Here is a 26,445-nt window from a genome sequence, read left to right on the forward strand (position 1 = left end):
AAGCATAACATTTCTGCTTTTTGGACTTACTTCACTCAGAATTTGTAATTAAAACGAATCCTTGTCTGCTACTGCAACCAAAATTGTTTTCCATCTGCTGCAAGGTTATCAGAACACACACTTTTTCCAGTTCCCAATTTTCTCTGTACACAGGAAGTGCAAAAGCAATTTCGTTTCATTAAAAATTCTTATTAAAGGTTTACGTATCGAAAACTCAAAATCGAGAATAAAAGAGACAATAAATAACATGAAAGTATTTGTTATCGAAAAAAGTAAAGACACGGGAAATAATTTCAGCATCCAAGGACAGCATGAAGTAGCAGCAACTTTAAAACAATAACAAAGACAGAGAAACACAAAACCACCGTTACCTTGAATTCTTTTTCAATGTTGGCCAACTTGGCGAGTTCATTGCTGAGTTCTAGAGCAGTGAGTACTGGGTCTTCACTGGAGAGGGAGAGATAGGCCGGGCTCGCCAGTCCCTTGTATGCGTTTATCCTCGACCTAGAGTGACTGAAAGAATCGTGTTTTTGCTTCTCTGTACAGTCATTACATTTGCAGAAATAATCGTGAGGTCTCTCTATCCTCGCTCCTTTCATCAACAGCATGTGCACGACTTCGTATTTTTGGCAGTGGGCAGCTAAAATGATGGGAGTGATGTCTGGAGAAAAGCGGGTTCCGTCTTCGTCGTAGGAATAAAAATCATCATCCTGGAGCTCCTGCTCGCAAGGGCTCAGAGTCAGTCGCTTGTTTACTGAAAACCCAGGATGATTCAGGATTGCTTCCACTATCCTGATGTAGCCCTTGCTGATTGCGAGCAGCAGGGCATCTCCGATCCGTGCCAAGTTCTCTTTTTTTAACAGGAGTTCTGTCACCTCCAAATGTTCGTTCCCCACAGCAAGCTGCAAGGCGTTTTGGCCCATGTAGTCAACACAGTTGACGTTCAGGGTTTTGGACTCCTCCAGCATTTTGCGCACCACGGGGATGTTCCCGTACTCGGCCGCGTCCAGGAACCGCTCCTCCTCAGCCGTCAGACTGGTGCCCCTGTTGTTGAACATGAAGGCCGGGCCTCGGATGGCCTGGCGCCTTCCCTTTTCCCTCATCATGGTCATACGTCTCAGGGATGGACTTTCCTCAATGTACCTAAATGAAAAAAAAAAAACAAAAAACCAAAAGTAACAGAAATTCACTGTGTTGGTTATTTGCAGCTTCCACTTCTCCCGTGGCTAAAACAGTGACAACGAATTTGCCCTTGTCATTTGCCCATCTATTGACAACCGGTGCCCTGTATTGTGATCACTCTGCCGTCACTCTTGCTTGTCTGCAACCTACCGGTTCAATGCCACAGGCTATTTGTGTTTTCTCAGCATGGTCAAAAATTTATTAATATTTTTTATTTTATCTAAGACATCGCTTCTCTTCAGAAACCCCTCTCAGCTCAGTGCATATATAAAATTAAAGCACATCTACTACACTACTTTCAGTAGTAATTAAAACTATCCATCACAGGCATTCAAGCTGATGGTATAAGGCAGGTAACATTTGTGCTTACTATATTGTAGATCACACAAAAGGGAGGTGAAAACACATTTTCTTCATGATGTCTTGCCAAGCAACACATAATGAAGCTGATCTCACACCTACTGTTACTACTAGAAACATTTAAACCTGGAAGCTTCTACTCACAAGTCAATTTGATCAAACTAGAAGCCTTTGAAAAACAACAGTACATACACATTCAGCAGACTTCCTAACTAAACTGCTCACAGATTCCAGACTTCAGGAGTCATCCAGCATAGACTGGGAGTGGCTCTCACTCCATTTAGGACTCCTGCAATGTTGTGGATTTTGTTCATCCTATTTCTACATCTACCATTCCAGCAGCTGAAAGAAGAGAGCTAAAATCATTACATGAGTGTATGTATATATATTTAGTTAGTTACAGAAGTTCCCATGCATTCTTGCAATACAATCAAGAAAAAAGGGAAAGCCAAAGAGCTAATGAATGAAAATGAAAACTGGGATGAGAGGCTGCTCTGGGAAGAGAAAACCTGAGTGTAGGAAAGTGAGATTGTTTAGGAAACGACACTGAGAACCAGGGAGCCTGTGAACTCCCTGCAAAAAAATGGTTGCAAAAGCAGAAAGAGGGAGAAAAGAGAAGGGGAACACAAGAAAAGAAAGGGCGAGTAAGCTAATTTGGAAAACACAGAAACTGGAATTATGAACCAGTGAAGGTATTGGCTGGGAGAACAGGCAGATGGGATGCTGAGCTGGATCTAGCTAGGTAAGGAAGCTAGAGACAGGACAGGAGGTTCAGAGCACTGAGACCAGATAGGAATTACAAAGAAAATGGGCTAAAGGATGAGAGGTTGAGGAGCAGGCACTGCCTAACAGGAGAAAACAACAGGAAACAACTGCCTGGCAAGGTCCAAAACAACAGAATAGACGGAATCAGGCTAAAGAGGTCACAGCTGGGGGAAGAACAGAAGCATTTACACTTGCCAGAGCAGAGGCCAAAGGCCTGGAAAGGTGCTCAGGATATTGTAACCTTCCTTCACCACCATCTGCAAACAAATGTGAAACCCCTCAGCAACCTCCCTTTACTTTCTAGTGCAGCTCAATAGTGAGAAAGACAGTCTCCAGCTGCTATCAGCTAATCCACTGATACAGATCCTTATGAAGGGATAGGGATCACTTGAGATGATCTGATGGGCACAGGAACACCAAATGCAGCTGATAAACAACGTAAGAGTTAATGGAGGGTGTGCTTTGAACACACATAACACTATGTGCATATACATATGCTACATAAAGAAAAACAGGCCTCATAATTCTAAATTTGGTCCTTAAGTCCTGTGTGTCTCTGTTTCTCATCTTTAGAAAAAGAACAGTTGGCTTCTATTTTGCAGGAGCATTGTGAAAATTAATTTATTCACTTTGGTGAAAAACTCAGATACAGGACTAAAAGGCCAGACAGAAAAAACGAAGAGGAAATTAATCCTTCTGCCCTCAGTGCATGAGAAGAGATGTGGGTCTGTGTAATGAATGCTGAGGGCAAACCAAAATATTAAACTGCCCTTTTTAAGCAAACCCTGTCAGTCTGAGAAAGGACAGGACCAAGGGAAAAATGCCACCTGCACCTTTGGGCACACAAAGATTACCCACTGAAGTGGGCAGAGTGGAACCTGCATGGGCAGCTGCAAAAGCTAAATATCCTGATGACCTCAAGTTCATACTCACAGCCACAGGAACAGCCTCCTGAAGGCTGGTGGGGGGTGGTTTTTGTGGGATCTTTCAACAGTGAGCTTTGCTGTATTAACACTGCACAGAATACACCCCTTGACATCACTGGATGCAGCAATGTCAGCCCTAAGAGTTTTCACTGGGCATAACTAATTCCATTCAGGTTGGGAGAATATGTCTGGCCTCCCAGCTATCTGCATCAGCTGCAATAAATTCAGCAAAATGTAAAATCTTAATCACTTTATCACAGCTACAAATATCCTAAAACCCAGTCAAACAAATGGGCAGCTCCACTGCACACCAAGTGATGCTCATTATCGAGGGCAGGTCTCTCGTGGGATGAAGCATTTGATTTTTCACATTTTCAGCTGTGGTTGGTATTTTTGGACTACCTGAAACAGCCTGAGTGGCACTGCAGTACAAGCAATGCTAACTGCTATTTATCTTTTGAAATATGTGGCAAAAGTGCTTTGGCAAACATGACAGGATCCATTTTTCGTTTTCTTTCTCTTCTGTACCGCTTTCTTTAAATCTATGAAAAAGGCAGCATAACAGAGAGGATTTGTGACTCTTAAACATAGAATTGACTTAATGTCTTACAGCTCAGGCATATTTCCAATTTAGGAGTACTCAGACAAAGATTTGAGTGCACATGGTGAACAGCCACACTATGCTATTACCTTATTCCCCAACAAAATCAGAAGTAAAATCACTTTTTTTTCCTCATAGTTTCCCTTTAAACAAGATCTTATTGCCTGCTACGCTGTTACATTTCTATTCTTCCTCCACATCCAAAACCATATAGGAATAGAAACGTAGTTGTTTACTGCAATGTTATGAAGAAAAAAAATTAAAAATGCAAAAAAGACAAATAGACTCATGCTCACTTCTTGATTTAAGGCTCTAAACTGCCACTCCAAATCTCATTTATCTTTCATGAAATACATAACAATAGATTTTCCCCTATATATTCTGTTTAATTTTTCAGCATATTTTGAAATATGACATTTATTTTCATTTTATCTATCTTTCTTTCAAAACCCACTGTCAGACTGAGGTGATTCATCTGACTTCCATAAAGAGAGCTATATCCTTTCAAAACTGTTGTATCAGAGCATCTTCCCAATAAGGAAGATATCCTTAACTATAAATCTTGTGACAGAAATGATATATTTGAAGTGACTGCAATATCTTCTCAAAATCAAGATGAACGTTGCTTGGCATTTCAATGACTAAAATATTGCCAAGACATCCTTCCCCCCCAAAAAAAATAAAAAGCAAAAAATCTTGTACAGCACCACACAGCCAGAAGGCTTTTAGGTTCATCCACATCTCTCTCCTCTCTTCTTCCACTTTTCCCTCAGCAAATTCAAAGACTTCAAAGCCAGCACAGCTCTGGTCAGAGTACTGTATGCGAGAAGCATCAGGTACAAGGTCTCCTATTCCATTTTCTGCTTTCCTCTTCATCATCTAATATTTTTAAGCTATCTCAAAGCATTAAGAAGATACTTAAAACTTTAAGTGTTTAATCATTATCAGAGAATTTTATGTGTAATATTTGCCAACTGAAATAAACAAACCAACAAAATCTCAAGTTGTGTCTCTAAATATCATTAGACTGGCTTAAAAATATGATTAAAATAGAACTAAGTGTGCATTAATTACTCGTGTTCTATTTCCAAAGCCTTTTAAGTTCAGATTGTCAACCCTGTCTCTGTAAAGAGCTGACAAGTGACATTAAAGGAAGGAAGGAAAGATGGAAATCATGATGCTTCTCTTCCAACTGTTTCAAATAGTTGAAAGAACGCACAAAAAAAAAAAAAAAATCTGTAGGATGCATGGCAAAAACCCCACGAAAACACCAAGTAAGAAAAATGCCCAGCTATTCTATTTTAATTATTCAGTAGAGATAAGGAAGGATGGAATCGGAGATCAGTCATGTTAACTGACCTGTTTCACCACATCTGGACATGTTTTACCTGGATTTATTTCCTAAAGGATCATATCACCTTTCAAGACCTTTACCGAGTGAGCAGTGTCACAAGCTCTCAGACAGAGCAACATTACGTACACTCTGAACAACCAACTGGTTCATTGCATACCAGGTAAATAAGACACAAAGAACTATCCTACATTATAACATATTTCCGTTTACCTTAAACATTTTCATCTAAAACGTGTGACCTTCGTACGGGAAATAAAAAACTACTTTAAAGAATTTTCCGCTAAACAAGCAATGCCCCCTCGCCTCTTGTGCTTTGAACAAATCACATTTACTATGAACTTACATTGCATCATATCATTGCCTACATACAGGGCAAGGTATTTGAGCAACACAGCAACTGCAAGAGGCTGGAGAAAGCCTGATGATCCCTCTGCTTCTTCCATGGGCTGTTTCAATGACAGAATCCTTCTCTGTTCCCTGCCTACCCCTTTTCATGTTCAAACTTCTAGAACTGCAGCAGAACAGAAAAGTGGGACAAATAAATGACACAAGAGTTCCTTACTCCTTATCCTGCTCATTATCTCATCTACAGCAATCCAAAAGATTTATAATCTTGTTTCTAAGTCTATTCTTTGAACACTGCAAACCACATAAGTAATTCTAAAAGAAAAGGAGAGTAGCTGGAAAAACAGGTGGTTTCATTCTGGGCCTTCCCAGATCCATAGAGCAATTTTCTAACATTTGTGCTGAAGAACAGGCTGTTATTCTCCCTGAACTATTAAATGCAATAAAAGATGGCATCAACAATTTACAAGCAGTTTACCCCACTGCTGAACTACAGTACATTAGTGATCCTGATGCTACTCTATCTCTGAAAAGGAAATGCAGTCCAGTGATTACAGAAAGATCAGATAAGCCCATCATGCCCACGGCACTTAAAAGCAACACCACCAGACTCAGCCACAAAGGAGATGAGGATTGTGAGTCTTGGTCTGCTAAAAGTAACCTCTAAGGCCCCAGTTTTAAAATTAAAGATGATAATTACCTTAAAAAGTGAGTGCTCAGACATGCACATACATAAGAGCAGCATTGTAGCTCGTGACATCTGAGATCGCTTAAACTAAGCAACTTCAAAAGTCTTGTTGCTATCCCAAGAAAAGACTGTGCAGTTCCATGTGAGGAAGCAGCTCCTTGCTCGGTGCAGGGCCACAGGTAGTGTTGGAGGGGTAATCCCCCATCCTCATTCCCTCTCCCAAACAAAGGCTTTCCCATCCCTCCAAGCTCTGCTACAGCCATGTGCCAGAAGAGGCCGCTGGTTAAATTTGTTTCTTCACCAGTAAAAACGGTGTCACCTTCATCTCTTGTTTGCATGGAAGCCTGCACTTGTTCCACACAATTTGGGAGTCCCTGCAGCAAATCCAAATGCATTAAATGAGAGGTTCCTTCTCCCTTCTGTGAACTACTGCCTGGGCTTTCCAGAAGAGGGAGGTGAACTGAGCTAACAGCAGAACATAAATCAGGCCAGCTGCAAGATCTGACTTAGGTCTATACTCTCCCACTGGTCTGAAACGACACAATCCATCATCCAAAATGCCCTCGTGTCAGCTCACAGAAGTTCTGGCTCCAAAATGGAAAGAATTAGTCAAAAAACAAATGGAACAAAATACAGTGAGATATCAGGAGGAGGTGTACACACACTTAGTTTGTTCCATCCCCTCCCGCCCCACAAACTATGCAGAGCTTTTTCCTACCATTACTCTTCACTAACTCCTCAAGGGAAAATACCATCCATCTGAATTCCTGTGGGAAAAGAGGACTAGATCTTGATGACAGGAGGGCATCTATGTACACACAGAGCAAGGAAAATATCTCACCAGGAAAGAACCAAGTTAACAGGGCTGCAGCAACAAAGAATTTTAAAGCTTCTTTGGAACTCAGTCCTTTATTTGTGTTCTGTTGTTCCAGTCACAAAACTCTGCTGTGATTTTCAGAGATACTCAGAATATAATTCAGATACTCAGAAAATCAGGCATCTAATGCCTAGAACATTTAATTTACAGTTTTCATCCACTTTTTTCCCACTGGGACATATAGTACCTCGTGAAACAAGGAAACAAGTATTACATCCAGTCTGCAATCTTGGTGGGAATCTGAGGTTAATTACTTTTTTCCAGCAATATTTGGCACAGGAGGGAGCCAGTTGTACACTGACGGGTACCTTGCACAGGTTGCAGCTTCCAGAAAGAAGACATTTCAAACACCAACTAAGTCTGTCTGCTTGTGCAAACTACTTCACATCTTCCTGCCTCTTTCCCCTCACACCTTGTACTGAATATTTAGACTACAAATTCTTCCAGATAAGGATTCTCACGCTGGCTTTGTGTACACTAAAGCTTTACCTGTGTCAATATGAGTGCATTGTGAGCAAATTGATACTCAGAAATAAACTCATCTTTATTTCATTAGCATACCCTCTGATTTTAGGCATTAGCACCAAACACAAAATGTTACCCCAGGAGAAAACTCCCAGTGCCATACTGAGGATGACCACGGGCACAGAACAGGGAAAATGTTAGTTCTGGGTCTTTACCTCTGTGCCCCAATAGTTCAGTAGACTCCTACTCCATAAATCAATGTCAGCCCTTTTGCCAGTCCATCTGAAGCACTGCTCTAACAGACTCCCAGGACAGGACCACAAGAATTATACACCAGGAAGCAATTCCAAGAGATGGACCTTGCTCCAGGCTCAAATACCTACAGCTGTGTGAAGTGAATTCCAGTTTGATCCCTTGGTGGCATAATACCCATTTCTTAAAGAAAGGAACGTGCCAACTATTCTAGAAGGACACTGGGGATCCAGGAGTTTAGGACTCATACCTTATAATTCATCTCAGCTAGCTTCAACTGTCTAAAAATAAAGTGTCCAAGTCTAAACTAATCCTCCAGGCTCTTTTTATGGTGGATAAAGACAGGCACCTCAAGAAAGAAGACAAATGACTATGCTGCCTTTCCCACTGCTATTTCCTCTCCCATTCCATCAACTATAAGGGAGCCTAGACAAGCAACTCAAGCACAACTAACTTTCTGACAGGTAAAGACACGCGAAAGGTCAATTCACTTGAAGTCCAGATTGCTGGGCACAGGGTACTCGTGAAGAATTTCTGCATTGGGATGGTAAAAATCACTTTTATTTGTGATTATCCTATTGTATGCATTACCCTAATTATTTCTGTACTTTACAGTTGTCTCTAGGGTGATTTTAATTAAGGCTTCTTCTATAAATGCTGAATATCTTATCTTAAAACTCAGCGTGTTTGCTATCTGGTAATTAAAGTATTTAATTAAAAACTAAATATTGTCCTGAAAGCATAAAATACTCAAGTAATCCTCAGAGGTATATCTATCTAAACTGCAGCATGCTATAAAAATAAGTGAATAATTTATGGACAACCTACATTTACAAATCAAGGAAAAGAAAGTTAACATTCCTACTAGTAAAACTGAATATACTTGTCTTGCAGTAAATCTAGTCATGGTCAAGATCTTTATATGTATATATATATATATATATGACTGCATCTTAGAAAATGAACTTAAATTTTGGAAGAGCACATCAAACAGGATAAAACAGGATAAGATGCATCCCAAGAACCAAGGATTTTCTGTACAGGTGTCCTAGATTTCCGTGGGGAATCTGTCTTTACCACAGCATAGACTTGCAACAAATACACAGATCTGAAAGGGATGCATTAGCACCGCGAGTACAAAAGGGTGCAATGGGTTCCCTAGACCTCAGCTGAACCAATAATCAGGCAATTTCTCGGCGGCTACACTTGTATCCAGGGGAGGGGGGGGGGCAAAGGGAGAAAAGACAGAGATGGAATCTCTTGTGCTCCGGAGCACGGGGCAAGGCAAAGCCCGGGGGCTGGGGAGGGGCGCCGAGGGCAGGCAAGGAGCGGGCGATGCCCCGAGGGCACTTTTCCCGGTGTCCCGGCGGTCGGACGGCGCGGTCCAGCCCCTCTCCCGGACCGCGGGGCCGGCGGCGCCTCCCGGCCCCGAGCGCCGCAACTTCCCGGGAGCCGCATCCCCGCGGCCGCTCCGGGGAAGTTGCCGGCCGGCACCCTCCGAACACCCCCCCCCCGGGCCCCACTTACATGGTGCTGGCAAAAGGGGGGGGCGGGTAGTAGCCGTAGGGCTCTCGGAGGGTTTTGACAGCCCTTTGGGGTGGCGGAGGGGGCTCCGGCCCCCCATTGACGCCTCTCCAGCCGCGGCGCCGGCGCTGCTGCTCCTCTTCCTCTGCCCCCTCCTCCTCCTCCTCCTGCTGCGGGGGGAAGGTCACTCTCCCCTGCTCCTTGCTCTTCCTGCTCTTGCTCGACATGGTCAGGGTCTCCTCAGGCGGCGGTGCTGGCGGCGGCTGCTCCCGCTCCCGGCCGGCCTCGTCCTGCGGCGTGTGCGGCGGGGAAGGAGGCGGGAGAAAGAGGAGGAGGAGGAGAAGGAGGCAAGCCCTGCCCGGTGGGGGACAGAGCACCTGGAGAGGACAAACTCCTCGCCACAAAGCCGCGGCCGCCTCTCCGCCCTGTGCTCCCGCCGCCCGTCGGGAAGGCGGCGCGATGCGCAGCCCGGCAGCGGGAGCCGGGAAGTGCCGGGGAGGCGAGCGAGACACAGGGCTCCCGGCGGCGGCGGCTCTGCCCCGCTCCTCCTCTCCCTGTCATCATCCCTCGCTAGGACAGCATCGTCACGGAGGCAGCGGGGCCGGGGACGGCACGGCCGCCTCCCGCAGCGGGCGCTCCGGAGAGGAGGGGACGCCCCCACCCCACCTCCATCACGGCTCGGGGGGCGTGAGGGGGAGGCGCGTTATCCCGGGACCGCTACAAATGTCCCTCAGCCGCCCCCGCCTTCCCGCCCACCTGAGGTACATCCTTTTCCCGCCACGCCTGGGCTCCAGGTGTCGGCACTGCTGATGTGCTGAGGGAGCCCTCAGGATGTTCTCGCTGTCGGAGAGTCCCTGCAAAGCCGGCACCGAATCCTGAGGGGGCCGGGGCTGCTCGGCTCCGGTAACAACGTGAGGCGGTGGGCTGCCGGCAGCAAGGTAATTTTTATTAAAATGGCCCGAAAGCTGTGCCCAGCCCGATCAAACCCTCACAAAGCTCGGTCGTTACTTAGAGAAATACTCAGCCCCAGGGTGGAAACAGTGAAGTTGAAATTTTCAGGTAAAAAGAGATACTTTTGACTGACTTACCGAGGGTAAAAGCGAGCCAATGTTCCCAAGGTGTTCCAGATGTCTCTGCCTTAGACTTGACTGATTTGCGTGGTGCCAAGCTGGAAAACAGTGGGAGGATGCTGAGACACCCATGGCATGTAATCAGAGCTAATTATGCTCTATAGATACCAGTCACAAAGATTCCTGCTGTACAGAGATGTATTACCTTTTCTCTTCTTATGAGGGGGTTTTGGTGTGTTATGCCACGGGGAAAATTATTCTGTGACAAGACTGCAACCCTGTTAAAATCAAGACGGAGCATGTGTGTTTTTATTCCCAGAGCATCCAGAATAGTACGTACACACAGACCACATGTGTCTAACTATATATAATAAAGATATTTCTTTGTCTATGCACTACTGAGATGCCATTTTCCTCTTGCTTTAAACTTTTTTGCAGCATTATGTGACTATCAGTATAAATTTGCATCAATCCGGATTCAAATTCTGTATTCAAGTCCTGCTGAAATTGATATCTAGATGAGTTTTCCAATAGCTTCAAAGTGGACTTTAAATCCACATATGGCTGCTTAGATGGAATTCTCACCTGCGAGCATCATCAAGTCTCTTAGCATAATTAAATAATAACTCATTAGTTCACACTGCTATCAGTATCATCCATGGTTTTATCTTTGTTGTTTCCCTGTGTATGAAAGTTGTCCTCGTGAGACACAGGAAAAGCCAAACAAGAGTTTCATGGAGATAATTAGCTCAGCTACAGCTTTGAAGAAAGAACTGGGTTTTGTTGTTGTCAGTTTAATTAATTTGCATCTTGAACTGCTTGGGGAAGTGGCCTTTTATGTCTTTTGTCACATGCAAAAGCCCTTTGAGGCCTTTGAGTGGAATTATGTACATAATAGAGCAAATTTTGCTCTCTAAGAAACTAATATATTGTGTAGCTACTGTAACTTTGAAGTGCTTGGGGTTATTCATTTAGGACAGTCTAGGTGCCTAACCTAATTATACACACTGTCGGTGTTATACATTTCAGAGCAAAGCCATGGAGCAATCTGCATCAAACCTTGCATTCTTCCAGGGTCTTATGATAGTGCCCATATCTTTTTTTAAAAAAAAAATCCCCTGTTATTGCAGTGGGCTACAGGAATGGACTTCCAATTGCCTTGAGAATTTCCCTTGAGAACAGAACACAGAAGTGCAGATGAAAGTCGATGAGAAATGCTCTTGCTTCCCAAATGTATGCTCAGAGCAAGGGTTCCACATATCAAGATTTATTTTCTTTTCGGAAGCAGACAGAAAAGGGGTTTAATATTGGTTCTTTGTTTTAAGAAATTTATGTTTTTGCTTTTTCCACCATGCTTCCCATCAATAGTTTGACTTATGTGTTCTGTGGGCTGTGTTTTTCATAATTTGAGTACTGTGTAAGTAGAGATTAGTTTGCTGTTTCTACAAGGAAAGGTAATGTCCGCTATCTATTCTGTTGTCCAAGTGTCACTGATAACACTTGACTTGGAAGTCACCCTTCCAGAAGCCTTCATGACACATCCCTCCATTTCAAGGGGTAAAATGATGATATATCCCTAAGTAATTACAATGCTATACATTACAGTCTATATTTCATGCCACAGAATATTCACCTAAACTGTTTCTGTATTTTACTTCTGAGAATGCCCTGTGAGACAGTGGCAAAAAACCTTATTAAGTCGTCGTATATATTCCTTCATCCTGCTCTTCCTGCTTTACTTGCAGGAAATTACCAGAGGTCAATTTTGGCCAGCACTTGTTTGCATTTGAACTCTACAGCAAAATAATAGTGGAGAAATTTTCTGGAGATCCGACCTGAAAAACAGCCAGGATGGCAACAAAACAATCCATTACAAATCTCAAATGAGCTGTGTGCGGTTACAGTCTTAGACTATTTCATATTTCTAGATGAAATGGGCAGGGTAACAGTCTCAGTCACTGTAAAATGGTGTCTAGAAAATTCACTCCAGTTTGTAGTATCAGGCTGCTACCAAAACACAGTATGGGAACAGGGATTGGAGAATCTTTATGAGATCAAACATCAGCCATCACTGCCTTACCTGACAGTAAGAGTTTAAAAATCATTGCTAATGCCAATTTCTAACATGCCAATGCTCCAAATCATGATTCTTCTCAAAAATATCTAGTGTAATCAAAGTATCAGGTAGATGTCAACATATCTCAGCTGCAGAAAGAGAGAGAGAAAGGATGAGTGGATTGGAAATAGCAAGCAGAGCGATGCAGGCAATCTTGTGCTGGCTGTTGATTCAGGTGGGTGAAGACTTCACAAAGGCTGCCAATCTGGTACATTTTGTGAAAGCTGACTTGACTTTACAGGGTTTGGAAGTGATGTCATTTTAATTTTGAAAACTGCTTCCTGGAAGTTGCTTAGACAGGAGTAAAATAATGAAAGGAGTACCACTTTGAGGACAGACGCTGAACAGAAAAGCCCAAAAGACTTACAGCAAACAGTGAAACATATGGTATTATATTACTGAAGGTGCTAGATTGTTCATCATACTCTCTGTCTTTTAGAACATGGATTTAATGTCATAACTGTCCTATGTTTGAATTGGAATTGCAGTAAGAATACAAATCCTCTTTTTTTTTTTTTTCACCAGACTGACTTGACCAAGACAGCATGGAATTAGAGTGGAATAGGGTTTTGTTTATATGGATCAACTACTCTCTGGCAATATTTTTCTGTCCTCCTCAAAATTATGAGAATTATACAATTCAGATTTTAAAATTGCTATTGGCAATATTCTTCAGCTGGAAGGGAGTGATCAAAAAATTGCTTTTCTAAACTGAAATAAAGTCCCTCTTAAGAACCCCCAGCAACAAATTTCCTTGAAATATTGTCAAAAACATGAGTTCTGTATTTCTCTCTCCCATTTTTCTTTCAGCACTCAGAATGAACGAAGTAAAGATCTGAAATATGAAAACAAATAGCACAGCTGGCATTCAGTATAATAAAATATCAGGAAATATATTCAGATTCTCAGACTGAACTAGCACAGCAGTAAGGCCTTCCAGGTCTATGAAGCACCTAAAAGAGTGGATATGCACTTCAGTAAGGCTGGGAAAAGTGATGGGGAAAAAAATATCTCAGTGAATTGTGCCCTGGGGTTTTCCTTCTCTGAGAGCTACATTAACACTGTTAATTTGAAAATAAATCTAACCTCCTTGTTGAAAATTGGGTTGTCAACACTAAGACCTTCTGTTGAAGCTAAGTGATTTAGAATTAAGAATGAGCAAGATCCAAGAAACTTCTAGTAACAATTTCCCTTGCAGAACAACTTTGTATGTCTTGGATGCCAAATTATTATTTTCCTGCTTTATTAAAAAAACCCCAACAAAACAGTAAGAGTATCTTCCCTCAAGAAACAAAACTGGTTTTTATTTGCTTGAAGTGATGGGTGAAGAGAAGCAAAAAGACACTCCTGGTAATGCTAGAAATAGAATCCAGGTCGTGCAGTACATTGAACCCTTCTCTAAGTGTGTGTGCACTACTTTCATAAAAATTGGGAAGTTGGTGGGAATAGCAACAGTGTAATGAAAGCAAAATTGGCCTTCTTTGCCTCATACTGGGAATTTGCCTACTTGCCAAGAACCCAGTGTTTTCAAGGACATTTAGCTCCTACATCAAGGACTTCTATGAAAGTCTAAACAGGTTAATCAGCGTGAAGAAAAAAGAAGGAGTGATGTGATGTCAGTGCTCTGTAAGCAGATCTCAGCCTCAGAACTAATATTTATGGTTTAAGGCTTTAAAATGAGATGAAAAGACACATTCCTGAGACTGGAGCCTGTAATTCCAGGCACACTGTGCAGCCATTCAGGCCCATGTGAAGTGAGTGGGTACAAAATCACCTACTGCAAAGCAGGCCCTCAGAGCTGTGTGCTGCACTTGTATTATGTGGTCTGCTTTATGGTATTAAAAGGCTACTGAAGTCTCCTGCCAATGAAGCCACTAGATAGACAGCCACATTTTCAAAGGTCTGCAAAATATCTACCAGACAAAATGGACTTAGTCCTCTTTCTTTTTGGCATTAAGTGGCACCTGTATGTACATTTACATATTTGCATCTCTTAACTCTTTTTTTTTTTCCCTAAGGCAAGCCAGGTATGTCTTTAGACAAACCCAATGTCTCTGTGAACATCTGAGCGAATCCGCAGGATCCTGAGCCTATTCCAATTAAGTCTTATTCCTTTCTTTTCACTCATACCAGTAGAAATGAGAAGCTAACAAAACTGCTGCTAGGGAAGGGACTACAGAATCCATTCCCTTATCTCTGCGTTGCCCTGGGGATTGTATGTAGCTCATAACCTTTAAAAATTATACTTTTATAAGATTTGCTTATCACTTATATATAAGGCTGGATTTTCTTCCTTCACTTGGTTTCCATATTCCTGTGTCAGTCAATACTCCTTGAAAATGTAAACATGAGCCTTCACTTATTGCTGAGTGCTGGGAACCATGTGATAAATAAATTTATTGTCACAAGACACCATCTTTAACAAGTAAGTTTTCTTTTTGACAGTGGTTCAGATATGGGTGGATAAATGCAACGTGCCCTGCTGTCCCCTTGCTGGTTGATAGCAAAAATTATTGCATGGATAATATCCAGTGTTTCAGCTAATGAGCTTGAGAGTTGCAATGGATGTATGGAGTGCAGAGTAGCTCTTATTTTAGAAAGTTATCAATGATTTCCATCCTGTGCAAGTAATTAAGTCTGAGTATTTTTGGACACAGTTTGATCTTTCTTTAATTGGGGGAGCAGGATTTGAGTCACTGTGGGGATCAGAATAGGGGAAGAGGACATAATAAAAATAATAGCAAGAAGCAAACAGGTCAAGTGATGAATTAAAACAATTCACAGTGAGTTTTAAACCCAGAAACAAGTGGATTTTTCATGTTGTTTTGTGAATTTATACTGTAATATATTTTAATTTGTAGACACATTCTCACTTGTGGCACCTTAGCAGAAAGAAATTTAAACAGCAGCTTACTGGTATAAAAAACAAATCTGAGTGACAAGCACGGCTCCCTGAGGAGGACAAAATCCTTCATCCTGCTTTGCGCCATTCAAAGCTCCCTTGTCCAGGATTTCTGGTGGTTTTGACTGAAAGTTTGCCTGATTCTGTCATAGTTCAGAGCCTACTTAAATTTTAAATCTTAAATATACATATTCTGTGTGTTATATGTAGGGGGGGTTTTAATTATTATTTCATACTTTCCTTGCAATTTTCTTACATTGTATGTAAGAAAAACAGCTTTTCAGAAAAAGGAGTGAGGAAATGCCAATGTCTCTAGCAACTGAGAGGTGTTCAATAACAGAAAGAAAGGAAAACCCCCAAACAAACAGAATATTTCTTTGAAAGACACTATTTCTGTTGCACTTGCTGGTAGCAATCTTCAAAGCAACTGAGAGGGAAGATGAGTAAGTGTGGAAAAAGGGAGATGTGACAGTAGTTGTGAATTATTCCCTGCAGGCAATTTAAAATATACTGAAGATACAGTATCTTTTGCCATGAAAATTAGAATAACTCTGCTGTTGTCAGTAACAGGTAGATCTGCCATTGAATTAATGTGTGTTTTGGGGAGGAAGATGGTTGTAGAGGTGAAAGGGTAAAGAACCTCAGCAGTCCTGTCTTTCACCACTCCCTGTGGTACCCTGGCATGTATGACCAGGTACTGACACAAAGGTGTGGAAGTCACCTTTCCCACTTCACTGTCCAAATTAAGGAAAGAAAAGAAGGAAAGAAAACCTTTAAGGATATTGTCACTTTTTTTTTTTTTTTGGTAAATTCAGGTCAATCCCATCAATCACGTTGCAATCGCTTTCCATGAAGTTTGAGATTCATATTTGGCTTTTAATAAAAACAGGAACCCATGAAAAGCTGGGAGAAATTTTCCCAGGGTTTCAGGACACAGCCAAATCTAGCTGGACTGGTGCCTCAGACAAACTAAGGAGAAAAGGTAAATCTCAGGAGACCCTCATAGGCTGCATTAATTTTTAAAACACCCATGTCCTGGTTTTTAGGAGCAACTACAGCTCCCATTAAAGCTCAGAAAATGAGACCAGAGGTGCTTATTCAGCAGAAGGTAAAGTATTTTGTGATAACATGACAGACAGACACAGGGAAATGTCTTTCATGCAGAAAGCATTTCTATGACTATAATAGAGGTATTTCCATCTCCCTCAATATTTTTTCATTACACTGCCACAGCTGCTGAGTGGAAACTGCCTGCAACAATGAAATCTTTGTCCAGGAATCCCACCCCCTCTGCTTTTAGGTTCAGCTAACCTAGGGATTTGATACCAATAGAGAGCACAAAGAAAATTCATCTTAATAAGAAGAGGTAGAATAAGCCCTGAAAACTTGAAATACTGAGCATCAAAATTAGTCTGTAAGGGAAAAGTGATACAAATGGTCTCCTTATCAGATGAAACAGCTGTTGACAGAAATATGTGCCTGCCAAGTTGAGATTTTGGAAAGTTAGGAATCTGCACATTGTGGACTTTGATGTGAGTGTGGAATTCATTTGAAGAGCTCCGAAGGTTATTCAAGGGCTTGTTAAAAACTGATGTGTAAATATACATCCTCTGTTTAAAACCAGTGTGTTAAAAGACCTACAGAGCCATTTTAAAAAGCTGCAAAAATAAAACTGTGGCCAAAATTGGGTACTCAAATTAATAACATCCCTTTTACATAGGTTATAATCAAAAAATAAGTAACCTGCGGCATTAGATAAAAAAATTCCGAGAGCCTCAAACAATTAAACTTTCTGGTTTTGAAATTACATCATAAACCATCGAAGGGGAACCCTTTAACTGCTTAACTGTCACTTTAAACCAGGCTATTAGCTTTGGCCATTTTTGAACAGTGCATTTTCAGATTCAGATAGTGCTGGACATAATTCAGTATAATTTCAGCAAACCTTTTAGCAAGAGTGACTCTGTTACACTGCCCATTCTGTCCAACACTCAGAAATGGAAAGGACTGGCTGCACGTGACTGTCTGATAGAAGTGGGTGTCTCTGTCATACACGAGGGACAGAAATGCAGCTTGAAAGAACTGTTCTTTCCTCTTGACGCTTTGTAAGGAAGATCCCTGTACCGGGTAAAACACCCCCAGAATTACATGCATTATAAAAAGGGGAGGGTGAAAATTATTTAGAACACAAGCAAAGTTCTGAAAAGGCCAACAGTGAGACACTGACTTGTTCCAAACCAGTGACATAAACAGGAGAAAACTGAAAATACTTTGGAGGTTATTTTTGGCCATCTTCAGAGGTGACATCCCCAGAGAAACGAGGTGTAGATATTGAGGTGGAAGGGAAGGAAGAAAGCACGAGTGCATCAGCATTTTTGTCCTTTTTTCCCTGTGACACCCCCCCAATTACAAAAACATAGCTCATTAGATCCTAAAAGGTCTGCCAGACACTTTCCTGAACAGTGTCTCCCTGTAGCCCTATTAAGTTAGATATGCTGAGCCAATTAAATCATCAGCATCCAGTTTTGTGGAATCTAGGAATAAAATCCAGATAAAAGGCACCAGCATGCCCTTGACTTCTGCAGGAACTGAAAGATCCATGTGACAAACTGAGATGTTAGACCTAACTCTACATCCCATGAAGAAAAATAAGCAGGAAATTTTGTGCACATAAATCTTGCTTGTTCCCATACAAGTTCCCTACTTATATTCCTTTACTTGGCCCATCTTTCCTCTCTTCCCTCTGCTGCCATCCCTGCACAATGGAGCAACAACTATCAGAAGCTCTCGCTGAGGCGTTTGGAGCCAGTTCAGCAGCAAAGCTCTGGCAGAGAGTTACCTGTCACCACCATGGACTCTGTGAAACTGGGGAAGGAAGTGTCAAGAGAAATGTTACCTGGGCACTTTGGATCAATCCCTGCTGCATTTGAGGTACTATTTTACTGGCCTTCAGTCAGAGATTGTTCTCTTTTGTCTTCTCAGCTCTTCTGTGTTCTGCATAAACTTTTTCTTCCATTTGTCTCCTCTACATTTTCTCTCCTTGTATTTTATTCTTATATTTATTTGCCCTCTTATATTTATTACTCTCTGTCACGCAGTGCAGAAAAACAGAAGCTCTACCCAAATTAGCCTAGATAAGGAAAGAAAAATCTGCATTTTATAATATCCATTGCTTGTCTCTTTTCATGTACTTATTTTAAAAGTTTTTTCCTTCTGATTTTTATATAGATATACAGTCCCTATGTCAGGGAGTCCACTTTCCCGTGGTGCAGGGCACAACAGCACAGAACATACAATATAATCCTAGACTATAAATATATATATAAAACATACCAGTCACTGTAGTGCTGCTTCTGCCTTTATTTTCCAGTTGTCTCCCACTAGTCTGGCTTTTGAGGCATTTTCTGTGCATTGCTCAGAAAATACTTGGATACTCTTGATGCCCAGGACACTCCTGATGTGGGAGGGTGGGCCTAACCAACGAGCCTAAGGTGGTTTGGTAAACACCTCAGAAAATAAAAGATCCTCCTGTGCAACAACAGAGTAGGATTCAAATGAAGGAAATTCAGCACCACTGTAATGCTCTGATCAGTGGGTGCTGTTTGTTACACCAAGTAGCTGCTTAATAGAAATATCCTCTAACATCCATTTAAAATCATAACTGATTTTTTAATACTGACGCAAAATTGTGGGGATTTGTGAATACTATTGATTTATTTGGCTGCTGAATTGAAGGAGAAATAGGAGACATAATGAGAATGAATGTGAGGGGCATTGTGCACAAAAACAATTGACAGCTCAAGAGAAACAGACCCAAGCAGAGCATAAACACAGCCTTAAATGTTATTAAAACGGTACATTGGGTCATTCATGCCATTTGATTACTTTAACATTTGTAACCACGTGGGACAAGGACCTGACATGAAGAATGGAATGGCTTTTGCACAGTGGACTATTCAAAGTGAAGAATTGGCCAAGTGCATGACGGGCAATTTGCCTTCCTTTGAAGCATCTTGCATTTGCCAAGCAAAGTGGAGAATATTGGACTTGATGGATCGTTGGCTTAATGGAGCACGGCAGATCCTATGTTCCTATTAAAACTGACTGGCAGAGGGCATTGTTCCAAACACAGGTTTGGGATTAAAAGTAAATGTATATATTCCTCTGACCTTTTCCTATATTAAAAAATTACAAGTTGCACGATTTCCGTTAAAACTTACTAATTTTACGTAGCTTGACTTTTTAGTCCCGCTCTCTGATTTACAGATTTATTTATGAAACATATAATTTATTATTATTATATTATAATAATGTAAGGTGCAAAACTTTGTGTGGCTGAGAAATGTGGTGGACTTGTGACAGAAGTATCTCTGGGTAAAACGAAGAGAATAGGCTTGGGAAACCAGAGATACAACCCAGTGATCTCTGCCTTTCTTCCCTTTCAGCCAGTAAAACGCAACAAACCTACTTAGCCCACAGCCATCAAACCTTTTATCAGAATTAACCCAGAATTAAGAAACAAAAAAAACATTTAAACCTTTTTTACAGGCAAAAGCAGGGCTGGAGTGGATAAGTATCTCAGAATTACATCATTCTCTGCTGCCTTCTTTGTGGCAAGTCCACACCCTTAGGAAAAGGGCAAAGCAGGGCATCTACTGTGGTTTCCTGGCTGCCCATTAGTGCTACAAAACCCTCTCCCTAAGTTTAAAGGGACTTGTCTTGAAAGTAATTAGGTGTTTTACCTGCTTCTCCCTTGTCCTTTGCTAGAAAGCTATTGTAGAACCTTTCCACAGTGATAAAGGAAAAGAGCTTTTAAAATCCATCTACCTCCAAGTCGTTTACTTCATAATTATTAAATTACTCCGGGGTGAACATCCTCCAGTGAGCAGTAATAGGAGCAAAGGAGGCTATCACACTATCTAACTTCTAAATTAAGTAATGAATTAAGAGTCTTCCTGGTGTCTTTATGTATCAATGGAGAAAAGGAGCAGCTCTTCCAAACAGTCATTCTAAAGGCCTGCATTAGGGAATGTAACAAGGGCTTTCCAATTTAGCCACCTACATTTGGTCCCTAAAGTCAGGTGGTGCCTTGGAGTCAGAAAGGAGAAGCCCTAAAAGGAATTGCTAGGGCAGGGGATATTTTATGTCAGCAACAAAACGGAGATGGGGGAATTCCAGAATTTTGGGAAACACAGAAGAGCCAAGGTTGCTGTATTTTAACATGGATTTTATGTGATGTCAGAACTGGACTAACAGAGGTCATTCAGAACTGCTAACACGCAATTTACGATTGCAACTTGGTCCTTTTAGTAACAAACAACATTTTAAAACCTTGAAATAGAGACAGAAATAAAGCCATAACTGAGAGACTGAGGCTATTCTTTAGGTCCAGAGCTCACTTAGCAAACATTTGGTTTCTTTTCTCTGAAAACATGATTGGCATTGCTAACCACCTTTTGATTTTTAGCAAGATAAAATGAAGAAACAAACTTCAACTAAAAGGTGTATATTACTCTTGAATACTTCCCATTTCCTCCCTGCTTTCCTTTTTTTCCTTCTTTGAAAAAGTATATATATGCTTTTTTCACATATATGCCACATATGTATAAACTTATGCAGAGGTTTTAAAAGAACAGTTCTGTCTGACAGCCTCTGAACTGCCTGTGAGCTTCACAACGTCCTTGCTGATGAGGAGCAATTAAATTTGGTAACTCTGGTTTGGTTTTGGTTTGTTTGTTTGTTGTCAAAATGAGTTGGTGAAGTTTTTATTGAAACTGAAGAGAAGAATTTACAAACATGGAGAGAAAGAGGTGAAAGGCTCTCAGGAGTGAATTACAAACAGCTACTGCCAATGGACTTGCACTTGCTAAGTCCTACAGAACACAAGAATAGAGGATTTGCTTTACCAGCTTTATCTTTTTCTATATTATCACAGGCACATTACAGGCATGTTAAGCACTTTGAGGCACCAGCTCCACTAGAATCCATTGCTGGAAATGGACATTTAAATGCCAAGTGGGTTACTGCAACATTTGTTCTGGCTCCTGTCAGATTTGGACACTTCCCTGGGAGAAGGATGCAAGGAAAACACAAGTGGAGGACATGAGGAAGAAGGTGAAAAGGTCCCAAGTACAAAAGCTATTCTGGCTTTCTATTCAAAGCTTGCAGGGTTCAGCTTCCTCTGTCCTGGTAATCCCACACTTGTCCAGAGAGCTCCACTTGTGAGCAGTGATGTGAACATGACAACTGAGCATTGCTTTGCAAGGCCATGAGCAAAATTCAAAAAGAAGACCTGATGTTACCTGAATTTTGTGCTTCTTAAAAGTGTTTTCATTTCAGACCTTTCAACATTGTGCAAGTACTCGCTTGGGAATGGTCGTGTTGCCATATGAACAGATGTTTAATGCTCACAGAGTGCTTTATTTTTTCAAAGAGCTTAAAGAACATAAATAATTGCTGTGGTGTAGCCACTACTCAAAAGGTTAAGCAGAATCTAAACTCATAACAAGCTGAGGGCCAGATCATCTGCCTCCACCTCAGGAAAGGCTTGGAAGTGCCTTGCAAAGTAGTCATAGCTGGCAGCTGGAAAGAGATGATGATAATTTCTTCTCTTTGCAGCAGCCAGAGAAGACACCGAAAAGGCATAAGCTGTCACAAATAACAACTTCCCTGTCACAAGGTTTTGGGAGAGGTGGAAAATGATATGCAAAGCAGTAGCTTTTCACACCCATGACAGCTTGGGCACAAACTGAAATTGTTTCTGAGAGGCCTGAAAGTGGAGATAACAAGGAAGATTGTGGGTAACAACCCAAGACAAGACAGTTACATGAAGAGGTTCCTGGTGTGATGATTCCTGCTGTTTTCTGAAGGTATTTCTTTGGATCATGTAGGCAAACAGTTACATCCCTGGATGCTAAGGATGCCTGCAAATGCCTCCCGGCTTCCAGAACACAGTGAAACCTGAGTTTTACTCCATCTTTCAGGTTGAAGGGATTTATGAGAAGCTTGCCCTCATCTGTGCAGCTCTGTGCAGCCAGGGAATATAAGGTCTCAAGGGATTTCCTTTTTATTAGCACAAACCCATTAGTTTTATGAGCTTTTAAGTAAAGCATTGGCAAAAAGCAAAAAATAGTAGTTGATATAAAACATGCATACATCTTTATCTGTGCATGAGAAATTAAATAATTTTCATTAATTTTCAAGGATAAAAAATAACTTTGACATACATTTGAAATCAGGACAGGCTGGAGATAAGGAAAATAAAACATTCTGGGTGAGAGCTGCTCTCAAACAACCAAAATGTTCGTTTCTCATTCGCTAAGTCTCAGCTCAGGCAAATATTTTTGGGTCATTGCCCAGCTCCTTTGCCCTGAATTTGGATTGGCCATTTTGGTGCTGTATCAGCAGTCACTGTGCTCTATTCTAGAGAATGCTTCTGGGAATACATCTTTGTGTTGTGATTGCAATAACAGTAAATACAACTGGTCTTTCAGATTATGAAATACTGAACGTGTACAGGTCACTCCACTTAGTCTGGCTGCTTTTTAAGTGCATTTTCTCTCCTGCCTTTTTAGACAGTGAGGTCAATAGGTTGGCCAAATGTGATGAGAGTTTCTTAGTCAGGCTGGGGAAAATGTTTATTAATTTACATCCATTAGAAGTGTACAAAACAACTTATAAATTATGCATTGAGCTTTCTTACCTAAAAAACTATTCAGTGACCAGTGTAAGGTATTATTATGTAGCAGGGGTTGAGTATAGGTAATTATAGGCTACCACATTTAAATGAAGATCTACTTTGCTATAACAGAGGTCTCAGAAACCACAGATATGTAGAACTGAGTATAATCCCAGCCATCAATTCCATTCTCTGGGATCAAGTGTATTGGCTCTCAGAGATATTTGTATAGCCTGTCCTGAGGCGTGCCCAGCAATGCAGATTCCACGAATTCTGCAAATTATCTCTTTATTGCTAAAATGTTGTTAGAAAGTTGTTCCTTTAAATATTTAAAAATGATTTTTCCCTCACCACGAAAGAGTAAATTTAGTTTACAAAATGAGCACTCCATAATTTGATCTCTTGGTGCACTCAGGGCCCTGGCTCTCACTAGTTTGTTTCCCTCCTCTTCTTTCCCCTTATTATTTTAATTTTTAATTTCATTGTACAATGTATAGCTTGAAAATGGATTCTTTCACTGAAACCATTCTAACCTAATTTGACCTAGCCTGAGTGCAGCCATGGTACCTTAATATGACAGTTTTATGGAGTCACAGGCTTCAAGGACAGCTTTGTTACAAAGAGCTCCCACTGTTAGTGCTTATCCACTTATTTCCATAGGCTGGTATATATGTAATTACATTCACTCTGGATGGACAATTATACTTTTATTATCCAACTACAGTGATACAGCTTTTACATGTAAAAAAAAATTGTTTTTCACAGAATCACAGTAATTTTCATAGAATTGGGTTGGAAGGGACCTTAAAGATCATCTTGTTCCAACTCCCTGCCATGGGCAGGAACACCTTCCACCAGACCAGGTTGCTCAGAGCCCCATCCAACCTGGCTTTGGACACTGCCAAGGATGTGGCATCCATGTTTAAGCCTCCTTTTTTCCCCCAGATAACTCTTGCCTGCAACTCACCTCCTAAGGAAGGGAAGTGTCAGGCTGCTTCAGTATCTCTAGACAGATAATGTAAACAGAGATGTTGTACGTGTTCTTAAGAACAATGAAACAATTTTTGTAGCCATTAATAATAATAATAATGATGTTGATTTGGTAAAAATAGAAGATCTAGCCTATTCAAGCACTATTTTTAAGTGATCACAGTTCTAGCAGCATGGTACTGGACTGCTTTGCTTTTGTATATGGATTTATCAACACTTTTGGAGGTAATATCACTGTTTTAGTAAGAAAAACATTGTGAGTTTTCACTGGCAGGCATACAACATTTTTTCACTAAAGATGTGAGGGCCACTTTACCAGGCATGGGGTTCAATGCAGAAACTAAGATTAACAGTACAACTTTACCACCTAATAAAGCTTGCAAGCCCTCATATCCTAACCAGCCAGCTGAAGGAGATGCAAAACACTTGGCCAGATAAATGTGTGCACACCCTTTACAGAAACACATAAAAGAAACTCTTATTAAAACAACATTTCTTCACAATCTGGTGTGGAAGAAGAGATTGCCTCAACAGACTGATAGACAGAAAGAGGGAGGCATGTGAAGTGCTGTCACCTGCTCCACCTTGGCTGAAGTCATTAGTGCCAAAAAGTTTCAAGTGGTTGTTTAATCCTCCATGCAAAACGACCCTGACTTAGGATATCCACTTCTTCCCATTTCTGAGAAAAAGGGCTTGCTGGGGAATTGCAGCTTTGCCTCATTTTTTCTTCCTGTTCTGCCACAAGTCTTAGGGACGGGCTGGAATAATGTCAGTTGTCCTGATAATGAGAAATGCTTATTTCCTTGCTGCTGTGAAATAAAACAATAAGTTGCTTTACGATAATATTTGCCTCTAACCACACTGAGACAATGCTCTGAATTTCCACTGAGAGGCTAAACCAACGCTTTAAACTCAGCTCTGTGGGTTATTTATAGATCTCTGCTGGCTGGTGATAATGATCCTCCTCAGGCTTAAGTCACAGGCAGAATAATCCCCTGAATTGGAGACCTTTTATTAATTGTTCTTGTATTTTTGCTTTGTGGGAGGAAAGCTCCATCCTACCTGTGTGCTTGGATGCTGTTAACAAAACACCTCAAACAGTGCAATGTTCTTTTGCACAGGAGTTTTGCCTCAGAGAACAGGGACCTGCAGTACATAATCCCAAAGAACTGCACAAGCAATGGGTTTTATCCTGAGAATATGCTTGCCCAGAACCACCACTGCTGCCCTCCACGTACCCACAGCTGCCACAGCCAAGAGGAGTTGTCCCAAACATACATTCAAGCAGCTGTGTTGTCCAAGGCATTCAACACTGTGGAATACTAAAATAATTATTTTCCTCCTTTTTTTTTTTTTATTTTTTTAATTAATTTGGACTGTAGCAAGCCCTAATCAGATAATAGAAAGGATTGCTCATTATTCAGAAAGAAACAGACACAGAACAAATGCTCCCTCTTCTCTAATATGCCTTTGGGAACAAAGAAGCAGGAAAATTAGTCTCCATAAGGGAGGAATGATGAAGCCTTTCTACAGTTTCTTTTACCAACCTCACTCATAGAATCATAGAAGGGTTTGGCTTGGAAGGGACTTTAAAGATCATCTTGTCCCAACCCCCTGCCATGGGCAGGGACACTTTACACTAGACCAGGTTGCTCAGAGCCCCATCCAACCTGGCCCTGGAACACCTCCAGGGATGGAGCATCCACAACTTCTCTTGGCAACCTGTTCCAGTGTCTCACCACCCTCCAGCAAAGAACTTCCTCCTAATATTTAGTCTAAAGCTACTCTCTGTCAGTTTGAAGCCATTCCCCCTTGTCCTGTCACTACATGCTCCTGTAAAAAGTCCCTCTCCATCTTTCCTGTAGGCTCACTCGAGTCTCTTCCATGATGTCCCACTAACAGTGCAGGTCCTACACAGGAACCTGGGAGCAGGAGTGGTTAATAAAGTAATTCTCCACTGTTATTCATTCCCCTAAGGCATGTGCAAATCCTAGGGGGAAAAGAATGTTCCTTGTGCCGACCTATGGAAAGAGGATGCCTTTTTTGGGGATTGTCATAATTCTTCGAAAGCTTTTATTTCCATGTGAATTCCAGCACACTGGAAAACAGGGATTTTCCCAAGTGATAATTTTTTTTTTTTAAATCATAATTTTATTTCCTTCACCAGATTTTACCCAGTTCCCTGCGTATGAATGTATGGGAAAAGAAAATTAATTCCATGGAAATTTTGAAAAAGGTGGGAGCACTTGAAAAAATCATTGGCATTAGGGATTTCCTACTGGCAATTCCACTTAAGAGTGCAATGAGAAAGCAAATGGCAGATTATTTCCCCTCCCTTTTTAAGCTTTCA

At 41.3% G+C, this 26,445-nt stretch overlaps 1 protein-coding gene across 2 annotated transcripts in view; it reads right to left on the reverse strand.

Annotated features, from left to right (window-relative positions):
- Nucleotides 1-10,465, reverse strand: part of TRPC3 (transient receptor potential cation channel subfamily C member 3) — a 36,852-nt gene extending 26,387 nt beyond the window's left edge. The window contains exons 1-2 of one of the 2 annotated variants that reach the window (XM_017825196.1): nucleotides 10,428-10,465; nucleotides 372-1,143 (exon numbers count right to left, since the gene is read on the reverse strand). In XM_017825196.1, the coding sequence (XP_017680685.1) occupies nucleotides 372-1,112 (741 nt within the window). In that variant the 5' untranslated portion in view covers nucleotides 1,113-1,143; nucleotides 10,428-10,465. Of the gene's footprint in view, nucleotides 1-371; nucleotides 1,144-9,342; nucleotides 10,001-10,427 lie in introns of those variants that run through there. The other variant, XM_017825195.1, reaches the window with a different exon arrangement.
- Nucleotides 10,466-26,445: the final 15,980 nt, after the last annotated feature.

Source organism: Lepidothrix coronata, unplaced genomic scaffold (genome assembly GCF_001604755.1).
Source record: "Lepidothrix coronata isolate B3197 unplaced genomic scaffold, Lepidothrix_coronata-1.0 Scaffold116, whole genome shotgun sequence".
Taxonomy (NCBI): domain Eukaryota; kingdom Metazoa; phylum Chordata; class Aves; order Passeriformes; family Pipridae; genus Lepidothrix; species Lepidothrix coronata.